This window comes from Phalacrocorax aristotelis, chromosome 7, assembly GCF_949628215.1.
Source record: "Phalacrocorax aristotelis chromosome 7, bGulAri2.1, whole genome shotgun sequence".
NCBI classification, from domain to species: Eukaryota; Metazoa; Chordata; class Aves; order Suliformes; family Phalacrocoracidae; genus Phalacrocorax; species Phalacrocorax aristotelis.
The window spans coordinates 40,873,587-40,892,431 of record NC_134282.1 but is presented as its reverse complement, the minus strand read 5'-3'; the positions used below and the strand labels follow the sequence as shown (position 1 = coordinate 40,892,431).

The following is an 18,845-nucleotide window of genomic DNA, read 5'->3' as shown; positions in this document are numbered from 1 at the left end:
TTTAGAAGTTAATCTAATCTTGTCTTGTGGTACTCAGGCTTTTGTTTCCTTTATGTCTTACCTCCATCATGTTTGTTTTTAATACACTTGTGTAGGTGTATATATTATGACAAACTAAGCTGCTAATTCCTTCATTGACCAGTAGTAACAGCTAATGCCAGTCAGTCTTGTTTATACCACAGTGTAAAAGAGGTTGTTGATAATGGTCATCTTTTCTCCTTTTTAATCAGTCCGCCATTGTCATTACAGAAGGTAACCGTTTGTTGTCTTGCAGGAATTCTTTGAAATCTGTAAGACCCCTCTGTTGTCGTTACCACCTCATTTCTTCAAGTATTTTGTTGTTAAAAATCTAAATACAAACTTAATTTACCTATCCTTTAGTGAATAATGATGTAGTGGCACTACTGAAGGCTCGGGTCTAATTAAATCTAAACAAGCTGTCTTCAGCTAATGCAGCTTTAAGTTGACATGGTCTTGACACACCTTTTATGGCTTTAGGTGTACTTCACTGTAAACACTTACCAGAAACCTCCTACTGGAAGGCTTGAAGCAGAGTTGGGGCTACACTTTAAGTTTTGTTTGAGTTTAGCATCACCTTGTACAAAATAATGAACCTTTGTTTTTTATGTGATCTTCGAGATGTTTTTTTCTTTTTTTTCTTCACTAATGGCATTTCTCATCTTTCTAATTGCAGGCATAGTCTAATGGGAAAAATAAGTTAAGAGTTAGTATACTGCAATTAGTCTTTGCATCATTGTGAAAGAATAACCCAGGCAGGAACACTTTTAGTTAGTAAAAATGAAGAGTAATACCAAGTCCCAAAATTTTCTGTTCTGTTTCAAAATATTGAAACCACACTATTCAGTGATACAAGGTTTTGTTTGTATTCTACCATATCCCTAATAGATTTTTTTTTTTAACCTGGAGTGACTAAGTCGCCTTATGCTGTGTGGCTGATGTGGTTGATATGCAATGTCTAAAATAAATAAATATACATTCACCTAATCTATGAGGTATAAAGAGCTGGATTTGGGGACACAACACTTTTCAACAAAACTTGATTCCTCTCTTCATATGTAAATAATGTAGACAGGTAGATTACAGAAGCTTTTCATCAGTGTAAATTCCCTTCCATATTCACTTCAGAAGAAGATGTGTTAACAGGCTGGGGACGAAATGGATACCCTTGCTGTACACTTGGAAAGATGTATGGTACTGAGGAAACAAGATTTATTACAAGTTAAGGAATCTTTTTTGGTGCTGTGTTGGGGATGACAATGAACTACAGAATTTAATAATCCAGTTTTTCACACTGTCTCTTTTTTTTCCCTTTTGTGCCTGCCTTTCAGTCAGGTAAACCAAAAATGGATACCTTTAACTCTTTTTTTTTTTCTTTCTTTTTGTTTTTTCTTTTTTTTTGGGAGGGGGGATAAGAAGCTGAAGTGGGAGGAAACTAAATACATTTTCAGATTATGTGAGTAGGAATTGATAAATACAATATATTCCTGCACTGCACTGCGTAGCTAAAATTCTAGAAAATCTTTTTTCATATATATTTTTATCTATTTTTTTATACATATATGTGCACTCTGCAAATCTTCCAGTAATACTACAGGAAGTAAACCAGCATTCTAAAGAATTATTAACAAGTCCACAAATTCAATTAAGAAATTGCAGGTGAACTATATATATGCAGATGAAATATATATATATATATTGCAGATGAAATATATATTGATTTGACTGAATCTTCCTTGCATATGCTTGTTTCATGCAAGTAAGAGTCCATGCATTTTTTTCTTGCCACTGGTTTCACTCTGGAGTCAGGCATAAGTATTTATACCCTTCCCTTCCTGCTTCTCTTCTGTCCTTTCATGGGGAAAAGGGATATCAGAGATTTAAGACAGTAAATGGCAGTTCGTTCACCTTGTAGAATTGTAGAAATGTTGCTTTAGAAAAATTATGTGAGGAAACCTAATCAGTTAATGATAAAGATGATACATCCATCTTTTGCCTGTGAAGAAAGAGCAAGTGGTTACATTTGCCACCTACTCTAAAGTTAGGACTTCATGGAAGCATGATCTGCATCAGTTGCCTGCTGCCACTACATGTTCAGTCCGTCAAAAGAAGGATTAAAGAAAATTATACTGAGGGTAGTGATCTTCATCTTAGAGACTTTTACCATTCAAATAAAAGCAAGCATGTATTAGCAAGAAGTTACTTTTTTTCCCCACATCTGTTAAAAAAAATTCCAAGTTTTAGAAACCTCAAGTGAAAAAGTTCTTTAAAAAACAGTTTACTATGTCTTTCAGAAAATATAATAGTGGTTTTATGGATGATTCTATTTGTATATGATTAAACAGATTTAAAATAAGTTTGCTAGAGCTAAGAGAAAACCTGAGTGTGAATGTCAGTTCCAAGGATTTATTTATACTTGGAATTGAACACAAATCAGTATTTTGTGACCAAGATTAAGAAATATTTTCTATTTTCACTTCTAAAACATTTAAGCCTTTTCTTTAGATCATTGTATTTTAGAAGCAGAAATAACTGCATCATTTTATAATGCAGTTTCAGGATAAAAGGAATCTTGTTAAAGCAACTGGCTGAAAAAATATCTAGATGTGCATTTAAAAAATTTAATGATTTGGAAAGCATAAGTTCATAAACGTGCTCAAATCTTCCTCTGATAGAAGTAGAACATTACAATAAAGTGTGAAACTAAAGCGATGCTCTTCTTTGCTGTCAAAGCAAAATTCTGACTACTTTCATGGGACAGGTGCCAGACTTTTTCTTTATGCACATTTTCCTGGTGATCACTAGAGCACCTACTTGGTTTTGTCTTCCTGGGACTCTAAATAGAAAATATCCAAAAGCTCTCCAATTCCCGCTGATGCAAAATTATTGTTGAAACTGATGAAACCTTTTCCTGTGATAAAGAATATGGTGTATAAGAAGATACAAATAACTAGAACGAAATTAAAATCCTGTTGAACACAGAAGACTGGGATCTGTTTTCATTAAGCAAATAGTGGTAAAGAGCAAGATGCTGACTGATATGGTAGTAGCTTCTCTGGAGCTCACTACTGAAACTGGTTGAAACTGTTTATGTTACACTGGAATCTCAGAGATCTGATGTGGCAAAACATCTTTTTGACTCTGATTTTTCTCTTTGAGAAATGAGGTTTCTTGATCAGAGGCCAAACAGCAGCAAGTGCTTTGCAAATGCTATCGCAGATTCATAAACTCTGTATAGCTCTAGGTATCACCAGTGTAATTGCAGCCTCACCAAAGGAATTCTTGTCCATTAGCTGCATATATAACAAGATGGAACAGAGAGAAAGAGACATGATGAACTTCTTATCAAATGTAAAATAAACCAGGAGAGAATAATATGTGTAAAAGGGGTGAGTAAGAACTAAAGCAATTTTTAATTTAACCTGTAGTTCTTACCGTTCCATTTAGCACAAACAGGATAGAGCTGATGCTTCTCTGCATCCATAAGGCAGGGAAGATACTACAAGCATGAAGCAGTGGAATTTTGTTTGGGAACTTTAAAAGGTATGATGGTTGAAATGTTCTTTTTTAAAAAGTAAAAGCAGAGGACAAGAAGACATACATTTTCCTATTAACTATAAAAAAAGATTGTGGAATTCAGAAGGATTTATGCATGTCCTGTCAGGTAGAAAGTAAAATAGAACAAAAGGTCTTGTTTTGAATTCCAGTGTACTAGTCTATGGCTCTTATCATCTGTGCATCTCTTTGGTGTTTATGCATAATTATTCTAACTTACCTTCAAGCAGGGCTGAAACAAACAGCGTGTAATATGATTTGGTTTCTACCTATACCATAAAAGCGAACAGTGGGGAAAACAACCTTTTTGTGTGCGTGTGTTTTGTTAAGAAGGCCAGTCATTTAACTTTCATGAGAATTATCTTGAGACTTTTTTGAGTTGCTTCAGTTAAAAAAATGTAATTACATTACAGAACAAAGTATGCTGAGCTTTGTAGTATTTGCTACTTGAATGTTATCAGCATCTTTTGTAATTGTGAGTATGCACACATTCTTGCCTTTTTTGGGCATCTAATATGTAACTAACATCGTTAGCCATGGAGGACAAAAAAAGAATTACTACTCTCTAATGCATTTGAAGTACTGTCACCACCTCCCTCCTTAGTTTTATCTCCCAGTAAGACAAAAGAGACCAAATCCTTTCAGTCTATTTCACATATTGTTTCATGAATCTCTGCTTGTTCTGACTTTTGTCATCCTCTTTCTATTAAATTTGTTTACTTTTAGTGTGATTCCAAAAACTGGAAAGGCAACTTCAGCTGAAGTCGATGGGTGCCTACAGAGCTGAGTAATGACTCAGAGCTGAGTGATGTCTCACATATGACAAATACTAATACTTTCCAGAATTACAGTAGCCTTTTTTGCACTAACGTTACATCAACAATGTTTTCAGTTTCAAATATGCGATATGCCTTGTATTGCTATCTAATAACTTTTTCGCCATTTTTTATTTTTTCTTCCAAATGTAGAACTAGTTTTCACATGAATAGTGTCAAGGCAGTGAAGTGAATTCAGGAATATGGGAAGAACGTTTTGAATTCTAACTCCACCCTTTCAAATACTTGCAATCCATTCCAGATTGGAATGGATTCTACAGAGTCCATGAAATTCTGTTCATCCAGCTTGCTGAGAACATTTGCTGAAATCAACCTGTATGATATTGGTTGCTACCCCACATGTTCCTTCTGCCAAAAGTATTACTCCCAAATATCCCAATACAATTGTACCCTATTTTCTACCAATTTCACCTTTACTGTATTCATTTTGTTTACATAGGGAATGTAATGAAAAACAATTTTCAAAAATCAGATTAACATTCTGGTACTCTAAGTCTTTTCCTTCTCTCATATCAGTTACACCAGTTGGCTTATCAACAGAAGAAAATCCGAGTTCTTTGTCTTATCTCAGTAAGCAACATTAGCTGATGTAATCTTTTTATTCTATATGCAATTATACATTGACTCTTTTTTTTTCTTCCACCACTGTAAATCTTGAAACTAGTCTGACTTATCTAAATTTTTTAGCCTCCTAGTTTGGGTTTTTTGAAGATAATTTTTAAAGTTGTAAGAACTTTTAACGAGACTATTTTAGGTAGTTACTTAAATCTTAGCTAGGAATTGAGTACAACTCCACAGGAGAAGAGACAACTTCATGCCACCAGCAGCTATGAACCTCACAGCCTGTGAAATATGTGACTGCCTCCCAGACATTATGTTCTGCTCCTTTGTTTTTGATCTTAGGTGTATATATCGTTCTTGGTCTTCAACAGGAGAATACTTACATGACTTACAGGTTTGCCACCATTAGCATTTTATTTTACAACAGGGGTACAATTTTAAAGCAAACCTCTGAGTCTTCCAGATTCACCACATTTGGTTTGACCACTGGATGTCTGGGTGTGTTCTAGGTATTTTACTGATGCAACCAAGGCAGATTTTGCTCTTCAGGTTCACACCCTATGTGCTCAACATCTAATGGGCTTTCAGTCCCCAGGGCCAGAAATAGAAGTGGTATGAAGCAAATGCTACCAAAACATTTGTGATGTGGACACTTGGGTCTTCAGCACCAACTGCTTTGACCTTCTGATCTGCTTTTATGGGACTAAACTAGTTGCTATTGCACGCGTACTCTTTGTTGGCCGAGATGGTGAGCAGCTCACTCCTGTGTGCCAGGCAGCCATTTAACATTCTTGATCTGTTGTCACTCTTGTCTATGCTGTTAGCACAAACTAGCTTCCATGTCTCTGTGAAATTGTCATGTTTGGTGTAAGAAGCACCAAGGAACATGCTTCTGTTTGAGTTCTGAGGGACTACTCTCACAGTTGATGTCAAATCAAGTGGGTGTTCCCTTCAGTTTCTTTGGAAAAAACACAATGGGACTTCAGATTGCAAGTAAGACCATGACATAGTAGTCCAAGTCAAATATTCTGTGGTGATGTTGGCTGTGTGATATGGAAAGACTTGCAATAATCATCTCTTTGGTTTCTTAGCTATAATTAATTACTGGGTTCCATTTACTATTATCATTTGTACCAAAAGAGCTAAATTATACATCTTTATCCTTTAGGGATAAATTTAAATTTAGGCAAAATTAGGTACCAGTAGAGGAAGTGTAGTGAAATTAGATTAAGCTGGCTGAAACCCAGGAGAGGTAAATGCTTTTCCATTCTGATGTGTTCTGGGGTTGAAATACAGTGCTTAAAATGCACATTGCATTTTACTCCCTACCATCACTTTGACAAGCCGGAGACTGTCAAGAAAGCCCAGCCTTCAAGAGGACTGTAGTTTTTTGAGACCACCAAAAATTAAGAAGCACTAGTATCTTACCATATTCCATAATCAAATAGATCTCCTGACAGTCAATGATTTATTCTTTTAGAAGTAAGTTTCAGAAGTCGATAGAAGTATCTAATAGCTGTTGAAAGACAATAGAAAACAAGACCTATTAGAACTCTAATGGAATAATTTCTAAACACCAGAGATGTTTTTAAAGCATGTTCTCTTGTTTCAGATTTGCAAACCAGTTTACTAATAAAGACAAATGCAGTTCTTATCTTCACCAAGCTGACCTGTTTTGGCTCTTGATGTGCCTGCTAGTAATTTTTCTATATCACTGCTAGTCAAGTGCTAGCAGCAATTCTATTTCTCCTGTCAACCAAACTTTATTTAAGTTTGACCTTCTCTTTGTCAGACAGTCATCACTCATGTCTTATGATGTGCTAGCTTTAAAATTATCTTTCAAGTGTTTTACAGTATACCTTCCTAGAATATGCTCAGCAACACAACATCCTCTAGGCTTACATACTGTAATATTTTGTTCTGTAGTGATAATATTAGCTTCTGGGTACAGCATTTATTATTTTAGCATAGCTTAATTTGTGTAATTGTTTTGGACAGACAATCTACTACTTTAATATGTTGTGCTTTTTTTGACCCTGGTTCTCATGATTTATTTCCCTTTCTTAGCAATCTATACTAATTAGAATTGTCCAGCTCAAACCTCAAAATACTTCTGACTATGGATACTTTACACACGTTATTTTCATGGGGCAGCTATAGTGTTGTCTAATTCCAGGAAGTATTATGTCTAAAGGGTTTTCTTCCAGGAATGACGTAATTATCAGTCAGTTTGACATTCTTGCAACCGCTTTGCAGAATTAAAGATTAAAGTGATACTTTGAGAGAATAATGAACTTTAAATCTTTTCCCAATTTGGTGTTATACTATTAGGTACACTTATAAGAGTGGAAAATCAAGATAGTATACATAATACCATTTTAACCCTAGGGTTTCCTAACAGTTTAGATTTTTACAACCTTATTGTGGTTCTTGTGCCATGGTGGGGGGGTGGTGAACTAAATTTTTGCAATCATTAAAGAAAGATAAGTGTATAAGGATGATACTCTGCTCAGAAAAATACAAATATTAAACAGACTCAAGGCTTGAAGGATGCTTCTGATGGGGGGGAATCTTCTGAAGCTCTTTGATATAAATATCTCAGCTGACTGATGTGACTATTGTCCAGTTGTATTTCTGATGGTATCATAAGCTACAAAAGCAAAGGTCTGTCTTCATTTCTGTATCTTCCTTGTTAGTTCATCTTTCGTGCTTGAAGAATCTGCCATTTCAGCATCCTTAGAATTTTTTTTTTTCCTAGGAAGTTTGGGTGTAGAAACCTTATGTGATGAATTCCTGTGTTGTGTGGTAATTTACAGGTGGCAATATTGCTATTAAAAATGTATAAATCAAGCTATGTGTTAATTTGAAAACCATTGACAACACTGTAAAATTCAACTTTTATAAGATCAATTAGTTTTCAGTCTGAGTTTGAATAGTAATTATGCAGCATTAATAAACACTTGAAAATTTTACTTTGCTTTCTCAAAACCTTTAAACTGATACGTGGACAGAAAATAACTTGGAGGCTTATTTGAGGGGGCTGAAAGAATGCCAAATAAGCCTCCCTCACTCCATTCCCCCACCCCCATTAATGATATGCTACCTTTTCCTCTTCTTTGTATTGTTATATAAATTTAAATGAACAACAGAAACCTTGTACCACTATAGTATCCTTACCTAAGTTAAAACATTTTTTCCCTCTTTTTACCAGTTATCTCTTTAAATATAATTGAGATGGGAACTATCAGACTGCCTAAAATATAAAATAATATTTGACATTTGTAAATATAATTTTCACTAGTAAGTAGCTCGATGACCATCCTCCTCTTCATCATCCTGCTACACAGGTATGTATATGGAATGCACTGAGCTGAAATAGTTACAATTACAGAGCAATATTACTCCATGGATTTTTCCTATAATCCCAGTAAAACACCCTCTAAAATGGTATATGGTATAGAGGCATAACATGAAGGCTATACTGGTATTTTGTAAAGTACTGAATTTTCACATAGACTAAAGATGTAAGGAAAAACAGACTAATTGAAACAAAATAGGAAGCATCCCATAGGGTTAACTAAATGAACCAGCATTTACACTGTTCTTAGTACATTCATAACTTCTTTAGGTTAGTTGTTTGCCACAGGAAGGAGTTATATGAAGATAAGCTCTTTTCAGTGAATCATTGTCATTCAGCAGTATAATCTGAGGTGTCTAGCCTTATATCCCTGATTTGAAAATATATTCAGTGGTCTTTTACCTGGAGCACAGCTCATTTCTGATCTACATCAAGGAATGTTGCTGTCTATTCTGGTAGCCTAATGACTACCAAAGTGAATTGCTTGGTGACTGTACACTCCCTGATTTGGTGCTCTTACACAAACAGAGACCACTTCCATGGTTCAGATTATTTCACACATGGTGAGTTCAGAAGCAGCAATAAACAATTAAGTTTTCAAACTGATTTTGTCTCTGATGATGCAATCACTCCTTACAAAAAATAGAAGCTCTCAAAAATCTCAATTTGGGAAATTTACCTCAGTTGTCTGCTTTATGCAATTTCTATTGAGAAAAGAGGCCATTAGACTGATGCTTTTTTTTTTTTTTAAACTAGCAACTGCAAAGAAAAACCAGTGAAATCAAACATGTAATAACTTTTTTCCCTTCCTAATTTTTGATTGTTGCTCTCCTTCCTAAATTTAGGCAAAATTAGGTTCCAGTAAAGGAAGTGTAGTGAAATTAGATTAAGCTGGCTGAAACCCAAGAGAGGTAAAGAAAATTTAGTATGTCCATCTCTCATGCTCTGAAATATAAAATTCCATTTAAGGTGGAAGGTAAGTTTCAACAATTTCATATTTTTTAATCTAACTTTCTAAACAACAGAATTAAATATATATTTTGTGTGGTTCTTTAGGCAGCTGGTAGAAAAGTACCTGCAAACTATTTAAAAATTGTATTTCACATAAATAATACTGAGACTTATTAAGCATCTTTAAATGGCAATATTACAAATATTGTTATGATTAGATATTCCAGAAAGGATGTGTAGGTTGCATGAACAGATTATGATGAGGCTTCTTACCTTAAAAGCAATGCCCTGCCTAGAATTTCCCTCGGTCCCCACATTTCTCTTTACCTTTTGCTCTCTGCCTTTTTTACAAGTTTGAGAATTAATTCAGTCTCTCCTACCTAGAGTCCTGTTGATATATCTTCTCTTGCCTTTCCTCTCATTCACCTGTCCAGATGCTGCTCCAGCACTTTGGTTTTAAGTATTCCTCTTATTTCCTTTAGCCCTCATAAAAGCATATTCCATTTTGTTTCCACAGCCAGCCCAGCTTTACAGTCATCTAGTTACTCCTGACTCTGCTCTTACCCTGCTTATGAAAATGCCGCAATAATTTTGGAGTGGGAAAGTAGGATCATATGGTCATCCAAATTTTCTTTATATGCTTGTGGAGAAAGAGTAGCCAATTGTATCTGATGTCATCAAATACATTTCACAAATAAATAAGTAAAAAGCAAATGTACAGACTAAATTCATTCCTATAAATCTACTCGGTCAAATTAGGGTAATTTGACAACTAAAACACTATAGCTTAATTTAGTCAAGAACTAACTTTTGAAGCAAAATAAAAATGTTCGTATTTCTGAACCTCAGAATAGTTCATGTCCCAGCAGAAAAAATACCTTAATAGATTTTTTCTAAGACATAAAAATAAAAATTTATGCCACATCCATTTATATATATTCAGGAGAAGAACTATGAAAAGAATCAATTCACTGCAAGCAGATACTCTTGGTGCACAGAGACGTGCTTACTCTTTTTTTTCTAAATTGTGGAATTTACTATTAGTAATAGCTTTAATATTCTGTATAACTCAAACCATAAGTTTTCCTTGGGACAATAAACTATAGTTCATTCTTTTCGGCATACTCTCTCTAAAAGGTTTGTTCACAATAGCTGTGAAAGAAAAACTAAGATCTATGGTCAAGAATAAGGAAATGGCAAATTTTGTGGTCTCAAAAAATTGCATGGTCGGATTTTCTGTGGAATCAAATTTGGTCTTGTGATGTTTCTAATACCAGGTAGCTCAGTCCTCCTTAACCTTTTTAAATAATACAAAATCAGATATAATCTGATGGGTAAAACAAGTTTTGGACAACTTATCTCCAGTTTCTATTCCACCTGTTCTTGTGCATGTGCTTTGCTTTGATCACATAAGTAGCCTCTAAGATTAGTGGCACAAAAGAGCCCTTTGGATCCCTAGATTGTTGATACTGCACTGTATACACCTTTATATTTGCCAATATATTTTTCATATATATGTTTTAATGTGATATATTCTTGTAGGCAAACTGGTTTAAAAATAAAATATGAAACATGTTTAAGGTATAAATGATAATTTTGTAGCATAGGAAATGTGGGATATCTCCAAACATCTTACAAATACCTGAATTTAGGTACCTGAATACCTAAAGGGCCTGTAGAATGTGTGCTCCATCTGGGGAGGAAAAATTGAAAGATCAGCAAGTTGACAATTAAAACAATGCAGTTTCATGTATGCACTGTACTATAAAGTGTCAAAAAAATAAAAGACACTTATTGGTGGAAGAGTGTGTAAAACAAATTTTTAATCTAATTGTATTTTAAAATTGACAAGGCAATAAAATAAGGATAGCCTTTCCTGTCAGCAAATATCTTCTGTCTGATAGTAAATGTGACTGCATTACATTTTTGCATTAATCAATATATGAGATACATATATATATATCTTATATACTTTCACAATTTTAGTTCTATTGGCATTTGGGGGCTAACTTCTGACATTATATGAATAGCTGTGATAGAATACTAATAGTTCAGGAGATTATTTTTTTTTCAAGTATGTATCCTTAGTGGAAACACTTGTTTTCCTTGAAAATAGAGCATTTTTTTTTTTTGAACATTGCAACTATATTACATATATATTCATTAATATTAAAATATATTTAAGAACTAAACGAAGTGCCTAAAAATCATGTGGAGATGGGATACAGTATATAAATTATGGTATCCACACAGTTCTGCATAAGTGGCAGGGGTTCTTATTTACTGAAAATGTATTTTTTGCTTGTTCAAAATGTAGCGACAGTGGTCTTGCTGCAATGATATAGCTAAGTACAGGTGTTACTTGGATCTGCTCTGCATTAGGAGGTTAAAACAGTGACAGTGTTTTATAACATAAGATATTTTCTCATAGACTGTTTTGTCTAACCTGTATTCCCCTTCTTCCCAATTCTCTTTCAGATAGCGGTTCTGTGGATGAAAAGGTTTAAAATCATGTATTTACTATAGGGATCATGTATTTTCTTGATGTTTGTTTGTGACTTATTTGACCTGTTTTGTTCCTTCATTTTAGTTGTGAAATTTGCATGTTTTTCCCAGCTTTCCTCTATTATGTTCTCCTTTGAGAGTATTGCAAATGTGTTGCATTTATAAACAGGACAACCCTCACTGCTGTGCTTATTGTAATTGTCAACACAGGGGTCTGCTACTGTCAAACATGATATCTGGGATTTTTGCCTCTAATTATCATCTGCACTGCATACGCTACAGGACTTAAAGGACAACAATATTTGGGAAGCAATATCTTATCTTCCCACGGGTTCATCCGGTGTGTTTCACTAGATGCTGAATGCTACCAAAATCTACTCCAAAGCAATAGTTACTCTAGCTTTGGCCTGGAGCTGACCCTGCTAAGCATTTCCATATTAGGTGTTATATGTTTGATGCAGTTAAATTTTATCCAAGACTTACTAAGAGCAACTGAGTAACTGTACTTTTTTTGGTCTTTATAAAGGCTCGGATGGTAAGTGGAAGTTCCTTGGATATTTCCAAGCTTTATGCAGTCCAGGCATTTAATAGGTAAGTACAAATATGACTGTGAACTTTGTTATTTATATCTGCAAATTAGTCTCCTAATGTTATAGTATTTTTTCTAAGTTTTGTTCTTATAAGAAACTGTTTTAAAAGAAAGATAGTCTCGTTATATATGTCTCCTCCATTTAATTTTTTAAGTCCCTAATTTTGAAGAAATTAATACAACAATTCAGTTGCACTGGTCAACTGGATGACAAAATTTTTTACCTCTTTGCATACAAAATAAATGCCCTTTGAAGCTCTAGCTTGATTTTATGTCTTCATTTGAGTAAATATGTAGTCATATAATAATATCAGTCTAATATTTGAAATCTAAAAAGTCAAGGGAAGAAAGCCTTCCAGCTGCTGAGAGTTAATGTGGCAGAAACATGCACATTTTGTTTGGTTGTCTCCAGACAGAGTTATCTTACATCTGGTTCAAGAGATTCCTTCCTTTGAGGAAAACCTCTGCTTCCTATTTCGAACACCTTTCTAATATTCACTTGGGAAAGGAAAAAAAAGTAAAAGTAATTGGTAAAATTTATCAGTTATATTAGTTAGCTATTGAAAAGGGATATTTTCCTCTTGGTGGTGCACTATATAAGTACTGTTTGCTATAATTATGGTTTGTTACAAAGACAAGGTGATGAGATCAAATTATCTTATTTATTGTCCATCATCTCATTTGTACATATTAAACTCTATACAACAGAATATAGACCCTGCAGTTTTTCCATTTAGATTCCTATGTTTTGGGGTGTTTTCCCTAAAAGGTACTAATGGTATTAAGTTGCTTAATGTAATTCACATGCTGCTGTGAAGGGTATAGTTAGGGTATCATTTGTACTTATTGCTAAACCATAAACCAATTTAAGAGCACTCTCCCTCTCTACAGTTTCTGTATAGTTTGTCATACCTCAGTGTGTTGTATTTCTTCCTTTTCCAGCTCACAGAAATTTCAGAGTTGCTGTAAAAGTGTAAGGCCATATGTGACATTGTGCACAGTTAGTTGCTGAATGCAACGTGAAAAGTTTTAAATATTATGAGAGATCATTCATGTGGGTTTTCTATTGACTTGCTCTTTAGCATTAGAATAAACTTGTGTATACTTCTCTTGCTCTCAAACAATGCATTGCTTTCACTTTGATCGGTTGCAGTTTTCTCATAAAGTTGAAAAGGTTGAAAGTATCTCATTACTAAAAGAATAAAAACTTATTTGCCTTTTATATTGATCGGCACTCTTTCTTACTCTACCAAAACAAATACTCTCCTTTGAATGGGTTTTTCTAAGTACTGTATCTCTCTGCGTTTTAAAACTAGAACAATATAAGTGCTGTGGATTTTCTTTCCTGTCTTCCAAATGCAAGACATTAGTATTTCTGTTTGAATTATATTGTTTTTCAACATGAAACTAGCACATCTGAAGCAACTTAGTTTCTCTTGATTAGATTACTGATTTGAATACTTTTTCAGCAATCTATTAACCACAAAAACATTTACTAAACCTCTCTGATGGTGTTCACATTATTCTTCTAAAGGAATCCTGGAAGGCTTTCACCAGAACATTGCAGATGTGCCAATACAATATGACAATAACCTTTTGATCTGATGTATGACAATTTATATATGTTGAATTCTTCATTGAAAAAATGAATGCGTATCAGAACCAGAAGGCACCACAAAGGCAGCTTCTGATATGTGCCTCAATTTCTCTTTGTCATATCCACAAAGAAGGTATATCCTTCTTTTCTCTTCTGTGCTATGAAATGTCAATACATTTTTACTCATAGACTTTGTCCTCAGATTTGAGTAATTTATGATTTGAGGCACCACAAATAGTAACGTACCTCACCACTGAGAAGCAAGAATTTGACATCTTAAAAACTACACAGTAAGCTGTGTGCTTCTCAGTATGTAAGCCTGGCACAAAACTCTGGGGCTTGTGTATTTTAATTAAAGAAAAAAAAAAGCTGTTCATACCTTTCACATACCTTTCACCAACTATTTTTGAGAAGTTTCATGTATAAGTCACTGCATAGTTTTCAGAACTAGTAAGAGAACAATATTTAACATCAAAATGAATTCAAATTCTTGAAATACAGTGCAGAAATTGACATTCTCAGCTACTTTTATGGGTGCTGTTCAGTGCAGAGTTGTCTATTACACTCAATGCTGTATTCTTAGAATAAGAAGAAATGCTTTCTTTTTCTCTAGAAAAATCAGAAATCTTAGACTGAAAATAAAGCTAGTCCAAAACTGTCCTGGATTTATCATCTAGGGTTTTTAATGACCCAGTTTTGATCACTGCATGTGGCTCGGCTTTCATTGCTTAAGCTAGAGTATTGTTTCTTAATGTAATGAAAATCTTAAGGAAAATTTTCAGTTTCATGTGATTTTTCTTTTTCTCCTGATTTCCCCTTCTTTAAGTAATCTAAGTTGCTCTGTTACCTTTTATTGCTTTCCCCACCCCCACCATGAGTAAGCTTAAAGAGAGAGAGCTCATTCTGTCATATTGCTTGCAATCTGCAAACCCAGAAAAGAAACAGTTTAACATCTGGTTAATGTGTAGTTTAGGAATAGCATTTTGTAAGCAGACTCTGTGAGTGTAGGTATTGACAATCAAGTATTGATATCTATGCATGCAGGAAAGTTGCATGTGGTCATACAGTTTTGCTGTATGCACTACCTACTTTCAATAGCCGATTACTTAATTACAGTTTCCTAATAGGTGTAGGACTTGGACAAGAGCATATAGAATTCTTAATTTTTGTGGGTTGCACACAAAAAACAATCTCACAGAAGTAAGGAGAGCTTTTGTCACTGAAAAGGACTATAAGTCAGAAGTTGCTCTGTTTAGGTCCTCTCTTCCATTCACAGGTGAATAAATTTAAATATTGAATGCTCTGAGAAAAAGGTGTGTTGACCCCTTGTATAGATGTCCTGTAACCACTGCATAGGAGTACTTCAAATGACTGACAGTAGCTCAAAGCTAGCTTATGTTTTTAGATTAAACCTTACTTCTTTTGCTGACAAAGTTTATACTACGCCTCTACTCCCTGTGCCATCTGCAGTATCTTTGTGCAAGCTTCACTAGGCCTCCCTGAAAACAATTTTCATTTAACTTCTCATTCAGCTGAAGAACCCTGACATCTCAAAGACTGTTGTGGCTCTGTTTTAATCCCACTTTCCACTCTGCTCCTGCATGCGAAAACTACGCCTAAATTCTAGAAACCCTTAGCCTCTTCACTGCCAGCATAACTGGCTGCAACCTTAGCTGACCCCTTTTCCCTCTTACTCTTCCCAAAAGGAGTTGCTTTTTGAAGTGAGGGGAAGATTCTATCCCTCACAACCCTTCATACCTTGCTTTATCCATTTAGAAATATCTCAATTGCCTCTTTCCTCCCTTACTTTTCCCTCTCTCTCATAGCACAATGCTGTGAACCCACCTTGCATGCACCAGCACAGCCCAAGTCCATGGCACAGACTGCAACTCTTCATTCTCTACAATGATCTCCAAAGCCAAGATGAGAAAGGAAAGGCAAAGACCAAACACAGTTTTCCTGGGGCTTCTCATGCTACTTCTCTATTAAAAGGCAAAACTCAATTTTTCCTATTCTTTCCACGCCAGGATCGAATAATGTCATCTTCATTTTATTTTTCTTCTTCATCTTATTCATTTATCATGAAGATGAGACACTTCAGAATTCATCCTTTCAGTGTTTTTGAAAAGTACATGGAGGTCAGCTGGGTTTTTCATCATGTATATGAATCTAGGGTAGTACTGTTTTACTTTTTCTGAAGACTTGTTCTGTATTAATTCACTGCTTGCCTGATGGCAGTGATGTCAGAGACTGATAGTTTTACCACATGGCCTAACTCATTCTGAAATTTGCTAATGGTACACAGACTGTGCTGCATGCAGATGATTACTCCTTTCCTTCAGTGGTGTGTTCTCAATGGTAAAACAAATTTATTTTTCTTGAATTGTCTGATAAATCCAAATAGATGATCATTATGCACCATATCTTCAGAAGCACACAAAAAATAGTCAACATTACAGTTTTTTTTTTTTCTTGCCTTGAACGATAATTTGTGTGCCTTCAACTTCATCATCTTCTATGTCAGGATGTTGCTGGGTTGTTGTTATCAGAGATGGGGAGGGGATTGGACAATTTATAACCTACCTAACATGAACGGTTAGTTTGTCTATGGCTGTAGTGTTTAATGTTCCAAAGACTATGCACAAAGACTAATATTTCACTGTCAATACAGCATTGCCCAGTTTGTTAGTTCTGATAATGTAGCTATTCTCCTGTTTGTCAACCAAATTTTATCTCACAATCCAGGTCAGCGTATTAATCTTTACCTCAAGCTGATAGCCAACAATTTTGCATACTTATGGTCCTCTTAAGTGTTATTAGAAGGGTTGAATTTTTTCTTGTACAGAGAATTTGTGCATAGGAGAATTTCTAGTTCGTACCTTCAAAGTCGGGGCTGTTTCAGTAAAGATGCAAGAATAAGTACTAAATATGTGGTAAATATCCAAGAGTCAGATTGTGTGTTTTCAGTGCATATACATATTAGTGGAACTGTATTATCCCACTGGATCTCCCAGTGGATTGTCCTACTCTCTACTTAAAAACACGAGGCAAGTGTACATTTACTGTTTATCTATCTGTAAGATATAAGAGCTTAGTGGGTCAGCCTTCCCATGTCTCTACCAGATATTGTGCACCAATCCCCTTTTGTGCTGTTACCTTTTAGTTTTCTCTGTGTCCTTGAAATGACTTTTTTGTTTTAATTAGTTCTGTAATTTCTTTCCTTTATATAGTGCTTCTAACTAAATATTTATATTGGGGAAAAAGCTAATTAACAGCATTTAAAAATGTTTAAAAAAGTATATAAAATGCTATAGCTGCTCTACTACCAGGAGTAACATGCAAATAACTTGCCTGCAGATCCCCCAATTGCTTCCCCCCACCGCTCAATATATGCAGGAGCCCAGTGGCTACTGCCTTTATCCTTCTATATGTGCCTGTATCCACAGGCTACCAGTCTTCAGCCTAAATGACAGTGATCAGAACTTCTGACGTAGCCTTTCTTTAGGATACTACTATGTTTATGCACTTTCCCTCTCACCTTCCTTCTCACCAAAATGTAGATACACAGGCTCATATCTGCTCCAGGCTCCTTTGTTCCAGCCTTTCATACTATTAGGTTAAGTTTAAAAATATGGTCTTTGTTATTGTTCTTTTCCTTTGAACCCCACGCCTCAAACAATCCTGACATCTCAAACGTCTGCAAGGCCACTGCTACCTGCTCCAGTCAAAAAAAAAAAAAAAAAAAAAAGAAGAGGAGTCACTGTTTATCCCAAATTATGCAGAGAGGCAGCTGTTGGACCCAGATGAATTCGAAGCTTGATAAAAGCTTCATAACTCCCTCATAAAGTGAGAATTCATATAGCCTTAGTGGAATATAACTTGAGAACAACTCTGAAAAATTAAAGCACTGCTGGATGTGAGGTTTTAGTGGGGGGTTGGATCCTTGGTCTTGTTGGATGTTTTGCTGGTTGATTATTTCTTTTTCTTTCTTGTTAGAACTGTTTTGCCTCTAACTATGCTTAATCACATCAGGAATACAAGGAGAGCAATTAATGATGCTCCAGGGTCCACATGAGTTAGTAGACAAGTAGGAGACAAGGGTATAGTTTTTCTTCCAGAAAGATAATTCGAGAACATGTTCAGATATGTCAAAATACAGAACACTGACTACTAAACAATACAAGCTTCAGTGTCCTTCAGGTAAAGCAACTGCTTCAGATAATTCCTTGGATTCTAGGTGACTATTGCCATAAGGAACATGTTAATTTCTCATGAAGAAAACAGGATTTATTATCATTTCACTAGATTCTTACAGAGATGGGTACCCCTTTATGATGAAAGCAACTGGAAACATCTTTCCTTGTGGTTTCTTCCTTTATCACTTATAAGATGATCTGTTAAAATATCTACTGGTAATCAAAAGGCAATTGGAAGTGAGCTTTGAACATACTAACCTAGAATGACTGTTAAACCTGTGGATGCCAGGTGCAAAAAACATAAAGAGATTTTTAGAATATAGCTGTCAGAAACACACTAGATACCAGACCACATCTAGCAGTTTTTCCACAGTTGTCTTATTTCTCCTCAGGGTATGTATTCTATCAGTATTAACGAAGTAAGAGAGTGCATTCAGATCCTAATTTATTCCTAGTGTTTTGCAATGAAAATATTAGCCAATAACTAGTATTAGCCTGGCTTCAAACTTCCCCTGGTTGACATATCTCTGATGGCTGGAACCTCTCTTGTTTGAGCAAAGATTTTAATGTGTTATTTGTATTTCAAGATAGTTAAAGACTAGGAGTAGCAAGGTTGGGGTTTGTTTGTTTCTTTTTGATAATGCTTCTACAGATAATAGTCAGTATACCACTGTATGGT

General features: G+C 35.0%; 1 protein-coding gene across 3 annotated transcripts in view; it reads left to right on the top strand.

The window, feature by feature from the left end:
* The window catches only part of UNC13C (unc-13 homolog C), a 244,132-nt gene that overhangs the window by 74,504 nt on the left and 150,783 nt on the right, over window positions 1-18,845 (top strand). For 2 of the 3 annotated variants that reach the window (XM_075100328.1, XM_075100329.1), the window contains exon 8: window positions 12,311-12,375. In XM_075100328.1, the coding sequence (XP_074956429.1) occupies window positions 12,311-12,375 (65 nt within the window). Of the gene's footprint in view, window positions 1-11,757; window positions 11,781-12,310; window positions 12,376-18,845 lie in introns of all 3 variants that reach the window. The other variant, XM_075100330.1, reaches the window with a different exon arrangement.